At 49.7% G+C, this 12,302-nt stretch overlaps 1 protein-coding gene across 13 annotated transcripts in view; it reads left to right on the top strand.

The window, feature by feature from the left end:
* Positions 1–10,252, top strand: part of MDC1 (mediator of DNA damage checkpoint 1) — a 16,146-nt gene extending 5,894 nt beyond the window's left edge. The window contains exons 4-18 of one of the 13 annotated variants that reach the window (XM_019631828.1): positions 815–1,195; positions 1,280–1,355; positions 1,647–2,743; positions 2,974–3,084; positions 3,221–3,271; positions 3,594–3,659; positions 3,827–3,907; positions 4,756–5,553; positions 5,660–5,703; positions 6,155–7,699; positions 7,778–7,897; positions 8,007–8,189; positions 8,808–8,933; positions 9,022–9,132; positions 10,048–10,252. In XM_019631828.1, the coding sequence (XP_019487373.1) occupies positions 815–1,195; positions 1,280–1,355; positions 1,647–2,743; positions 2,974–3,084; positions 3,221–3,271; positions 3,594–3,659; positions 3,827–3,907; positions 4,756–5,553; positions 5,660–5,703; positions 6,155–7,699; positions 7,778–7,897; positions 8,007–8,189; positions 8,808–8,933; positions 9,022–9,132; positions 10,048–10,215 (4,958 nt within the window). In that variant the 3' untranslated portion in view covers positions 10,216–10,252. Of the gene's footprint in view, positions 1–814; positions 1,196–1,279; positions 1,356–1,646; positions 2,744–2,973; positions 3,085–3,220; positions 3,272–3,593; positions 3,660–3,823; positions 3,908–4,755; positions 5,554–5,659; positions 5,704–6,154; positions 7,700–7,777; positions 7,898–8,006; positions 8,190–8,807; positions 8,934–9,021; positions 9,133–10,047 lie in introns of all 13 variants that reach the window. The other 12 variants (XM_019631835.1, XM_019631827.1, XM_019631829.1 and 9 more) reach the window with 12 other exon arrangements.
* The last annotated feature ends 2,050 nt before the right edge of the window (positions 10,253–12,302 follow it).

Here is a 12,302-nt window from a genome sequence, read left to right as displayed (position 1 = left end):
ATTTTTTTCTTTAAGGAGATTTATCATAAAAATTTTATTTTAAGATTTTATTGGGGAAGGGGAACAAACAAGTTGTTGTCCTTCAGTCTTAGTTGTGGAGGGAGCAGCTAGCTCAGCTCCATCCAGCCACCTGTTGGCAGCTCGCGGCCACTCAGCTCAAGGTGCTGTGTTCAATCTTAATTGCAGGTGGGCGTATCCCACCATCCCATACGGGAGTCAATCCGGAAACCTTGTTGCTAAGAGCGCACGCTCTAACCACTGAGCCATCCGTTTGCCTGTCAGCAGCTCAGGGCAGCTCAGCTAAAGGTGGCTTGTTCAGTCTTAGTTGTCTGTGTGCTTAACCAACTGAGCCACTTGGCCGGCCCCCCCAAAAATTTTTTACTGGAAATGGAGAAGAGGGGACTGATTGAGTTGCTTGTTTCAGGCAAGTGCTCTGGACTCACTGTAGATGACTACTTTGGTAGGAAAAGATGGAGAGATTTAAATTAAAATCCAGCATGGTCTAAAAATGGGTAGCGGTGATAATGGCACAACAGTATGAATGTACTTAATACCACTGTGCTATACACTTAAAAATGGTTAAAATGATATATTTTATGTATATTTTATCATAAAAATTTGGTACCGTTGTGTGGGGTATTGACTGTGAATAATGTATTGCATATGTTCTTTAATAACTAGATGTCCTAGGGCCTTTTATTTTTTGGTTGCATGTGAGGACCTTGAGTGAGTAGTGGGGTGCTTCACAGGATCATTTTCCTAATAACAGGCCAGGACCGTGACCTTAGAACCTGTCTACCTTTCTGATTCTTAGATTTCCCGCTCTACCTCGGAAAGAATGTGGTAGGCCGAATGCCTGATTGTTCGGTGGTCCTGCCCTTTCCATCCATCTCCAAACAACATGCAGTGATTGAAATCTTGGCCTGGAACAAGGCACCTGTCCTCCAGGATTGTGGGAGCCTCAATGGTACTAAAATCCTGAGGCCTCCCAAGGTCCTGAGCCCTGGGGTGAGTCATCATCTGAGGGACCAGGAATTAGTTGTCTTTGCTGACTTGCCCTGCCAATACCATCGCCTGGATGTCCCCCTGCCCTTTGTCTCCCGGGGCCGTCTTACTGTAGAGGAGACACCCAGGGAACAGGGAAGAACTCAACCCCAGGGACTCCTGTTGGCTGAGGACTCGGAAGAGGAAGTAGGTAAGTATGTGTATTGGAAGCGTGAGTGAGGAGATGGGGATGGTGAGTGTAAAAAATGTCAACTTACTCTTCTACTCTTGACAGATCCTCTTTCTGAAAGGTGTGTGGTGAAAGAACCAAGGACCACATCCTCCCCTATGGCAACAGTAGTTCCTGAGAGGTGAGTACTGAAGGGCCGGACACCTGAGTCTTCAGAGGGAGGAGGAACCAAGGTCTGGAGGATCCATCTCTAGGAGACAGAATTATCGTGAAAGTGGGGACTGGGGAACTACACATACTCTCATCAGTTGGATTTTTCTTGAGCAGCTTTGATGTGCCAAGTGGAGAATTAATTGCCGGAGCTAGAAAAAGAAATACTTCCTGTCTCTGCCCTCAAGGAGCTCGCGGTTGAGTCAGGTATCTCTTCCTGAGAAACAGTCTATACACTCTTTCTCTTCTCTTCCCTTCATAGTGATGAAGAGGGGCCTTCCCCTCCCCCAGATGGCCCTCGGCCACCTTTGGCCTTCAACTTGGACAGTGACACAGATAAGGAAGAAATTCAGCAACCAGCAGCAAGAGAGGCCTCCTCAGCTGCCACTGCAAAGACAGAACAGCCTAAAGTTGTCATAACAGAAATCCATCTTAAAAAGGATCAGCGTTCAGTGAAGGAGGGGAACAATGACATAAAAGTCAAGAGGGATGCAAGGAATGGGGTGATTCTGGAGAGGAGCCAACCTGCTGGGGAGGACAGTGAGACAGATGTGGATGATGAGAGCGGGCCTCCAGGAAGGACAGTGGAGGTCCATCTGGAAAGAGCCCAGCCCTCTGGCTCCACAGACAGTGATACAGACGTGGAAGAAGAGGGAGTCCCTGCAACCCTAGCTGTGCTTCCTGTGAAGAAGAGAGAAATCTTCTATGGAGTTAGTACAAAGAGTCCTGGGGGAGCTGGCCTGGCACATCTTCAAGAGAGCCCAGCTGGTAGTTACACAGATGTGGAGAAGGGTGCGGCCCCACTGATGGTCCCTCAGGAGAGAAACCAACCCCCCATAGTTATTGACAGCGATACGGATGACGAGGAAGAAGTCTCAGCAGCGCTTGCTTTGGCGTGTTTGAAAGAGAGCCATGCTGCCGTGTGGAACAGAGATACAGATGTGAAAGAGGCCAGGGCCCAGCCTCTGGCCCTCCTGGAGCGAAGCCATACCTCTGCTGGGACAGACAGTGACACCGATGTGGAGGAGGAAGAGTTCCCAGTGGAAAAGAGAGAATCTGTCCCCAAGGGTGACACAGACAAAGCACATTCAGAAAAGAGCCAACCTCTTTTCAGGGACTGTGATATAGAGATGGAGAAAGATAAGAGCTCATCTGGAGTCCACCTGGAGAAAAGCCAAGCCTCCGCCACAGTGGGCATGAACACACAAGTGGAAGAGGAAGTTCCACCAGGGCCAGCTGTCACACTGTGGGAGAAGCATCAGGTGCCTGTGGCATGGACAAATCCAACAAATGTGGAAACAGAAGGGGACCCAGCAAAGCTGCCTGGGGGGCAGCTAGAAGAAGCCCGGCATCCTCCAGGTGGGAACTGTGGAACATGCTTGGGGGGGTGCATCCTTAGCAGCTTCAGCAGTGGCAGATACAAGATAGAGTCAGCTTCCAGCAGAAGGGAAGTTGGAATGGAGTGGGCTGCAACTGTCCTTGAGCAGGGGAGAGCTCTGAGGCGGGGCCAGGGTGGTTACCTGTAGCGCAAGTGGGGGAGGACCTCCCTGTCTCAAGGGAGAACCTAACAGATCTGGTGATTGATACAGGCACTCCAGGGGAACCCACCCAGCCACAGAGAAAGGGAACCCAGCTCCCCACAGAGAGTGGGAGAGAACCACATGTGGACATGACCAGGGACTCTGGAGGCAACTGTGATGGTAAGTGCTTACCTGCCTTCCTCCCTCGACCCCTAAGATGAAGAAAGCTTACAGGGTGTCGTGGTCCATTCAAGCTACTATAACAAAATACCACAGAGTGGATGGCTTTTAAACTACAAACATTTATTTCTCACAGTTCTAAAGGCTGGCAAGTCCAAGATCAAGGCGCCAGCAGATTCAGTGTCTGGTGAGGACCTGCTTCCTTGTTCATAGTGTCCATCTCACCGTGTCCTCATGGCAGAAGGGCACAAGAATGCTTTCTGGGGTCTCCTTTGTAAGGACACTAATCCCATTTGTGGGGGCTCCACCCTCATGACCTAAGCATTGCCCAAGGCACCACCTCCTAATACCGTCATATTGGAGGTTAGGTTTCAACATAAGTTTAGGGGGAACACAAGCATTCAGTCCCATTGTATAGGGGTTTGGGTTGGGGAGAGAATAGTAGGAAAAAAGTAAAGAATTATGGGTCACATGTGATATTTTATTATCCTGCATTCCTCCCCCACCAGATTCTGAAGATCTGGACCTCCAAGCTACCCAGTGCTTTGCAGAGACAGAGAATCAGAGCCTGGAAGGTAAGGACATCTCTGTCATCGGGATACTGGCGCAAGCAGGAGCTGGGAGATTAGACTGGTGGTCCTTGAAGGGCGTGCAAGCTGGCATGCGCAGGGCTGGAGACTGAGAATGGACCCTGGAGTTCCGTGGAGGAGCTGTGCTTAGGCCATCTTTTCTTGTGCAGCAGTCCCGAGCATAGAGGATGAACCCACACAGGCTTTCGTACCCCAAGAGCCTGGCCCTTCCCATTGCAGCTTCCGGGACCCAGGTATAAGAAACTCCCCTCCTCTGTGCCCCTAACTTGGCATCCTTGTTTTCTCCCTCTACATGTTTCTTTCATATTCTTCAATGATTTTGCTGATGTTTCTCCATCTCGTTAGAAAATAAATGCCATATTAAGTTAAACCCAAAGAGCAGTTAGTCTAGCATAATTTTTAAGAAGCTATTGTGAGATCTTTTATATGAAGGCATGGTCTTACCTTTTGAGACAGATAGTAAATGTTACAACTATCCTTATTATTCCCAGCATTCCTTAATGACCCATATAGATTTATTGTTCATGAATATATCTTTTTTTTTTTTTTTAAAGATTTTTATTGGGGAATTGGGGGATGGGAACAGCGCTGGGGAATTGGGGGAAGGGGAACAGACAAGTTGCTGTCGTTTTTGCTCCTCAGTCTAGTTGTGGAGGACGTGGCTTCACTGGCCCAAGCTGGCACCATCATTGCGCTCTTCCCGGGCGAGGCAGATCAGTCGCCGGCTTCTGGACGGCCGCTCACTGCGGCTGCTGGCCGCTCACGCTGGCTGCTGGCTACATATGGTAGCCCATGGCAACCCACTGCAGCAGGGGCTGCAGCCTACGCCGTCGCTGGCGACTCACGGCAGCCCAGCTCCAGGTTGAGCTGTTGTTCAGCATCTTAGCTGTAGAGGGCAGTGTCACTGGCCCTCATATGTGGGATCCGAACCAGGGCCCTCTGGCATCCCAAGCCAGCTCTTAACCATCGCGCCACTCGGCCGGCCCTCATGAATATATCTTAATCCTGTCTCTCTCCTCTCCCCCTCTCTCTCTCATCTCTCATCTCTCATCTCTCTTGTCTCTCTCTCTGTCTACTTGAGGTGCCCTGGATGAGCCATGGGAGATCTTGCCTACTCAGCCATTCTGTCCAAGAGAGTCAGAGACCTCTGAGACCCAGCCCGTTGCTGCCCAGCTTGAGGCCCATGGATCTTGCCCCTCTCCACTTAGGGCAATGCCTCGAGACCAACATCCAGAAAGCCCAGTTCACACAGAGCCGTTGAGGATTCAAGGCAGAGGGAGGCAGACTGTGAAGAAAGGCATGGGTATACCAAGTGAAACAGCAGAGAGGGTAACCCCCGAGAGAGGGCCACTGGAGAGGGACGCCAAGAAACTGCCACCAGAAGGAGAGAGAGAAGATGTGATGGGAGAGGAAGAATTAACTAGGGTGATGCAAGACAGGGAGAGAAAACAGGTGTTGGCTAGAGCCACTCAGAGACAAGAGTCTGATAAAACGGTGAAAAGTGCAAGTACGGAAAAGTATATGGAGAGTGTAAGGGTCGAAATTGAAACACCCAAGGAACTACAAGAGAAAGAGATAGTAGAGCAGACTCTTGCAAGAGAAGTAGTTGAGAGAGAAGCAGAGAAACTGGCACCAGAGAGAGAGTGTGAGCCAGATGGGCTAAAGGTTGGTGTACCCAAAGTGATACTGGAGGGTGGCGCCTGGAGAGGGGAGACAGAGCGAGGGAGCCAGGACCCAAAAGGGCAGGCCTCCAGTCCAACAGCAGAGCCTGAAATAGAGGCAGGGGACTTCCAGGGACTAGCTTCAGCCCTGACAGCTTCTGAGAGCCAGTCAGGTGGAGAAAGGGGAGCCCCAGTGAGCCCCATGAGGCAGCAGAGAGGTAAGTAAAGGCACAGGGGAACCCAAAGCATTACCTAGCCCTTGTGATACTCATCCCCTCAGTAACTGCTTAGACCTCACCCACATTGTCTTTACTTTCTGTCTAGGCCACTTGAATTACAAGATGCCACCTGCTGAGAAGGCTTCTAGGGTGAGAGCTGCTTTCTCTTCTTCCCCCTACTCCACAAGTCACGTCTACATTCCCTCCACTGTCCCTCCCTGCACTGTCTTCCATTTTCACACTCCTTAGTTGGCTCTGTCCCTTTACCTTGGCACCTGCTGCTTTCCATATGTCTGTTTCCCAAGTTCTGTCTTCCTCTACCTGACTCAGAAAGAAAGCCCCTTTCTTCCTGTCCCTTCCCTCTTTTCCCAACTGTCCATCATCCATATACTGAGAACACTATAGTGGCATTGTGGGGCGAGGTCCGTGGGAAAGAAGACGATTTCCTCCCCAGGAAGTTCCCAATCTAATGGAAGGTGGTCACAGATAGAAAGAGCAATGCCAGCGTGTACACTCCACCCCTAAACAAGTATCCAGAACAGTATCCATTCCTGCCTTCTCTCTGCCTCTCTCTCCCTCACTTGCTTCTCTTTCTCCCCAGGGTGACCCAGAATCCCTAGGTGCTTATCTACCTCTGACACAACCTGAAGCCGCAGCCCCACTCCCAGACCCCCTCGTTTCTCAGAGCCAGAAACATCCTGCACCTCAGCCCGTCTTTTCTCTCTCACCCCCTTTAGAGCTGCCCTTTCCCAGAACCAGGCAAAAGAGGAGTCAGGAAGCCCCAGAGACTGCCTTGTCCTCAGAGCCGGCCCCTTTCCGTGCAAAACCCAAAGTCAGGCCCCGAGGATCCTCCAGAATGACCCCCTCTCCAGTTTCTTCTCTAGCCTTGGAGCCCCACCCTACCACCCCCACAGACCAGCCCATCAGCCCTGAGCCCACATCTTGGGCCACTCGGAGAAGGACACACACGTCCTCTGAAATGACCCCTGCGCCAGTTGTCCTCACAGCCCCTGAGCTGCAATCTTCCACCGCCGAAGACCAGCCTGTCACTCCCAAAAATATATCTCAGGCTACTCAGGGCAGGACACATAGATCTTCTGTCAACATGCCTGTTACCCCCAAACGCACTTCTCGGGGCAGGACACATAGATCTTCTGTCAAGACGCCTGTCACCCCCAAATCCATATCTCAGGTCAGAACACGCAGGTCCTCTGTCAAGACCCCAGAACCAATTGTCCCCACAGCCCCTGAGCTCCAGCCTTCCACCCCTACAGACCATCCTGTCACCCCCAAACCTACATCTCGGGGCCGGACACACAGGCCCTCTATCAAGACTCCTGAACCAATTGTCCCCACAGCTCCTGAGCTCCAGCATTCCACTTCCACAGACCAGCCTGTCACCCCCAAACCTACATCTCGGGGCAGGACACACAGGCCCTCTGTCAAGACTCCTGAACCAATTGTCCCCACAGCCCCTGAGCTCCAGCATTCCACTTCCACAGACCAGCCTGTCACCCCCAAACCTACATCTCGGGGCCGGACACACAGGTCCTCTGTCAAGACTCCTGAACCAATTGTCCCCACAGCCCCTGAGCTCCAGCATTCCACTTCTACAGACCAGCCTGTTGTCCTTGAGCCCACATCTCAGGCCACTTGGCGCAGGACACGTAGGGCCTCTGTCAAAACCTACCAACCAATTGAACCCACAGACCCTGACCTTGAACCTTCCACTCCCACAGACCAGCCTATTCCCCCTGAGCCCATCCCTCAAGCCAACTGCAGCAGGAGGCCAAGGGCCACTAGAAAGCATGGGTTCCTTGCAGCTCCCATTGTCCACAACCCCTCCTCTGCACCCCCTGAACCTGATTCCCGGTCCTCAAGGACCCACAGGCGAGGAGCAGTGAGAGCAGCTGAGTCCCCTAGGACCCCTCCTGAGCCTGCCTTTGCCCAGCTTCCAGAGGCTTCCACTCGCGCTCCTCAGATCCAAAAGGGAGAGGCAGCAGGTAGACACAGGTCCACCCCAGAGCCCCAGGCTAAGGCCTCTCAAAACCACAAGAGACCTTTAGGGACTGTGGATTCACCTCCACTTCAGAAACGGCTCCGAAGAGGAAATGTCCCCCAGAAGACAGCGACCCTCAAGGAAGAGGTGAGGAGAGGCCTGGGGCCATGGAGCTGGGAAAGGGCTCTAGCTCCGAAACTCCACTGCAATCTTTTTCAATCCCAGAATGTAGTGATGCCAAGACCAGGCAAGAGAAAGAGAGACCAGGCTGAGGAGGAGCCCAAGGGAATGCCGGGCCGCAGCCTCCGATGCACCAAACCTAACCACAAGTCCACAGCCCCCAAAGTAGGAGAGAAGGGTCATGGGGCTTTGTGGGAGGAGACTCAGGGGATGTGGGAGATGGGCCCTGATGGCATTGGTTGCTGTGACCAGCTCAGGCCAACCCCTTCCACAGGTACTCTTCACAGGAGTGGTGGATGCCCGCGGAGAACGGGCAGTGCTGGCCCTGGGGGGAAGTCTGGCCAGCTCAGTGGCAGAAGCGTCCTACCTGGTGACTGATCGAATCCGCCGGACGGTCAAGTTCCTGTGTGCCCTGGGGCGGGGGATTCCTATCCTTTCCCTGGACTGGCTGCACCAGGTGAGAGGCCAGGAGATGAAGACAGACCAATAGAGAGTGACCAAAGAAGACTGCTCACCTAGCACTCTAGAAAGTGGTGGGAGGAAGGGGAGCAGGAAGAAAGGGGTGAATAAGGCAGAAGGCTTAATTTAAAAGATACTTTGTGACTTGTGGTATAGCTGTGGTGGCTAACACTATCACTTAGCTGTCACAGTGGCTGCCTCTGGTGAAACAAATCACACCAGAGGAAGAAGGATTACTAAATTAGGCCAGATTTTGCTAAATGGAAATAGTAAAACAGTGCTGGAGGAGAAGCACTTGAAATATGAATGGATTCCCTATGCTAGGTTCTGTTTTGTCACATTATAATGACATCAAAATGTACATTAAAAAAAAAACTTTCAATGTATGAATTCTGTGAAGCTAAGTTTCCTGTTAAAGTAGAATGCTTTAAAGAGGCATTGTAAACTCCATTTTTGTAAGGTAATCATGACTATGTTGGGGAAAAGAACAGTTCTTTGAAGATTAAAATAACGGTGTTTTTGGTTAAAAAAACACAAAATACTTTGAGCACCCTATACATGCGAGGCCCAGAGCTTGGTGGCTGGCCTGAGCTCTGACACTGACTACTGTCCTTAGTCCCACAGGGCTGGTCGCTTCTTGCCCCCAGATGACTATGTGGTAACTGACCCTGAGCAGGAGAAGAACTTTGGCTTCAGCCTCCGAGATGCCCTGAGCCGTGCTCAGGAGCGAAGGCTGCTGGAGGTGAGAGGCTGTCGTCCTCCCCATGCTTCATCCCTCCCTCCAGAAGTTTCCCAAAGGTCTACTGCCTCCACCATTTTCTTCCTCATAGGGCTATGAGATTCATGTGACCCCTGGAGTCCAGCCTCCTCCAGCTCAGATGGGAGAGATCATCAGCTGCTGTGGAGGCACTGTCCTACCCAGCATGCCCCACTCCTATAAGGTATGTTCTGGGTCTGCTGAGGTGGCAGCTAAAGTGGCTGGAATGGGAAAGGGCTGGAAGACAAAATGAAGGTACAGGTGGGAATACAGGACAGTGAGTGGTGAGGGAAGACCTATGGTACAGAAAGAGATAGGTCTGCTGATTCCAAATGGACTAGTTTTAAAATTTTCAAATATACACAAAAGGAGAGAATAATGCAGTGAACCTCTATATACCAATCCCTCAGAGTCAACAGGTTAATTTAGATTTTGCTACATGTGCTCTATCCCTATTTTTCTCTTTCTTTTCTTAAATGAAGTATTTTAAAGGAAAGTGCAAACATTATTTCCTCCTACATAAAGTACACATCTTTAAGAAATATGTACACTTTCTTACATAAACACAATGCCATTATTCATCCATAACAAAATTAACAGTAGTTTTTTGGTCATTTTCTCATACTCCATTAATCAAATTTCTCCAGTTGTCTGAAAATGTCTTTTTACAGTTCAATTCAGGATGCAGACAAGGTCTGTGTATTGCCGCAGTTATTACCTCTCTTATTCTCTTCCACCCCAGAGTATTCTCCCCAACCCAGCCAGCCTATTTTATGCCATTGACCCTGCAGCAACTGGGGCAGCAGTCCTTTCAGAATGTTCCTCAGTTTGGATTTTTCTGCTTATTCCCTTAGTTGTGTCATTTATCTTATTCATCTATCTTCTATAATTCCTGTAAATTATGGTTAATCTGAGAGGCTTGAATAAATTCAGGTTCAACTTTCTGGCAGGAGTGCTTCATAGACAGTGCAGTGTGCCTCATGTGGCTTCATATCAGGATCTAATGTCTGAGTAATGCTAAAACTGATAAGTGGGCCCTAAGCCTATTTCTAGGGTTCTTTCCGCCTGACTTTCTGTCTATGCTCTCTGTCTTCCCCAGCCTCAGAGAGTTGTGGTCACGTGCTCCCAGGACGTCCCTCGATGCTCCATTCCATTTCGGGTTGGGGTGCCCATCCTCTCACCTGAGTTCCTGCTGACAGGGGTGCTGAAGCAGGAAGCCACGCCAGAGGCCTTTGTCCTCTCCACTTTGGAAATGTCAACCACCTGAAAACCCCACCCCAGACCAATAAAAGTGTTGGAAAATATTTGGGAGAAAAAAAACTTAGGGCTTTGAATAGGAGGCTATGGGAAAACGAAGATTGGGAGATTGGGAGCCACAGATTTTCTTAAATGGCTATTTGAAATTGGCTAACCTTGTGCTCAGTATCTTTTTTTTTTTTTTAAGATTTTATTGGGGAATTGGGGGAGGGGAACAGTGTTGGGGAATCGGGGAAGGAGAACAGCCAAGTTGTAGTCCTTCGATCTTAGTTATGGAGGGCGCAGCTAACTCAGTTCCAAATCCAGTCGCCATCTGGCTGCCTGTCAGAGCTCACAGTCACTGAGCTCCAGGTGCCATGTTTAATCTTAGTTGCGGGTGGGCATAGCCCACCATCCCATGCGGGAGTCGAACCGGCAGCCTTGCTGCTAAGAGCACGTGCTCTCACCAGCTCAGTTTGGGCGCAGCTCACTGGCCCATGTGGGAATCAAACGGGCGACCCTGTTGCTCAGAGCTCGTGCTCTTAACCAACTGAGTCACTCGCCCGGCCCCCAGATATCTTAAGTGGCTCTCATCTATAGCTGGACTGATGTACTTACTGCTTGGTGGCACACACAGTGTCCTGCCTCCCATTTGAAAGCCATCTCGCTTCCTCTTTAATTACTGGGGTTCTTAATTATCCTCGGAAAGATAATGGAAACAATTTTGGTGTCAGGAACTTGAAGGATGTGAGTAAAGTTGAGGGTGGAGTTACGGAATGCTACTAAAATATTTTCCTCTCGCCTGGGCCCATCTTGTTAGAAGCATCTTCAGCATTGCAGCTTTGACTTTGAGTAAGTCTCTGCACTTTTCTGGCCTGCTTTTCCAGTATTTATAAACATAGAGTTTAGGCTTAACCTCTATGATAATAAATACTCTGTGCCTTATGGTGTAGTGCAGTTTTTTTTAATATATATACATAACTTTTTTTTTTTAAGACTTTATTGGGGAATTGTGGGAGCGCAACAGCCAAGTTGTCCTTCAATCTTAGTTGTGGAGGGTGCAGCAAGCTCAGCTCCAAGTCCAGTCGCGCCACTCAGCTCAAGGTGTTGTGTTCAATTAGTTGCAGATGGACATAGCCCACCATCTCGAACAGGCAACCTTGTTGTTAGGAGCACGCCCTCTCACCAGCTGCGCCATGTTGGCAGCTCAGCTCAGGCGCAGCTCACTGACCCATGTGGGAATCGAACTGGTGACCCTGTTGCTCAGAGCTCGCATTCTTGAGTAAGCTCTTAACCAACGGATCCACTCAGCTGGCCCATATATAACATTTCTTAAATTTAGGTTTTAAAAGTTGATTGATTACAAGAATATGGAGAAATTGGAACCCTTATACATGCTGGTAGGAATGTAAAATGGTTTAGCTGCTGTGGTAAACAGTTTGACAGTTTCTCAAAAAGCTAAACATATAATTCCTGATGGAAATATTCCCCAGCAATGAAAATGACCCAGCAATTCCACTTGTAGGTATACATCTGAAAGAGTTAAAATACTTGTTCACAAATACTTGTACACAAATGTTCTTATTAACACCTCACAAGAGCCAAAAGATGGAAACATAAATGTTCCTCAGTGGATGAATGGATAAACACATTGTAGCAGACCTGTAAATGGATTGTTATTCAGCCATAAACAGGGATGAAGTACTGATCCTTGCTGCAATGCTGAGGATGAACCTCAAAAGCATTATGCTAAGTGAGAGAAACCAGACACAAAAGTTCACATTGTCTGATTCCACTTACATGAAATACCCAGAATAGGTAAAACCACAGAGAGAGATTGGCAGTTGCCAGGGGCTGGGAGAGGGGGAAATGGGGAATGACAGCCCACTGGGCACAGGGTTTCCCTTGGGTTGATGAAAATGCGTTGGAACTAGGCAGAGGTGGTGGTTGCACACATTACGAATGTACTAAATGCCACTTCATTGTTCTCTTTAAAATGGTTCATTTTGGGCCGGCCGAGTGGCGTGACGGTTAAGAACTCGCTTGGGATGCCAGAGGGCCCCGGTTCGGATCCCACATATGAGGGCCAGTGACACTGCCCTCCACAGCTAAGATGCT

The sequence above is a fragment of the Hipposideros armiger genome, unplaced genomic scaffold, assembly GCF_001890085.2.
Source record: "Hipposideros armiger isolate ML-2016 unplaced genomic scaffold, ASM189008v1 scaffold_1050, whole genome shotgun sequence".
In the NCBI taxonomy this organism is placed as follows: domain Eukaryota; kingdom Metazoa; phylum Chordata; class Mammalia; order Chiroptera; family Hipposideridae; genus Hipposideros; species Hipposideros armiger.
The sequence above is the reverse complement of the archived record's forward strand: the minus strand, read 5'-3'. Positions and strand labels throughout refer to the sequence as shown.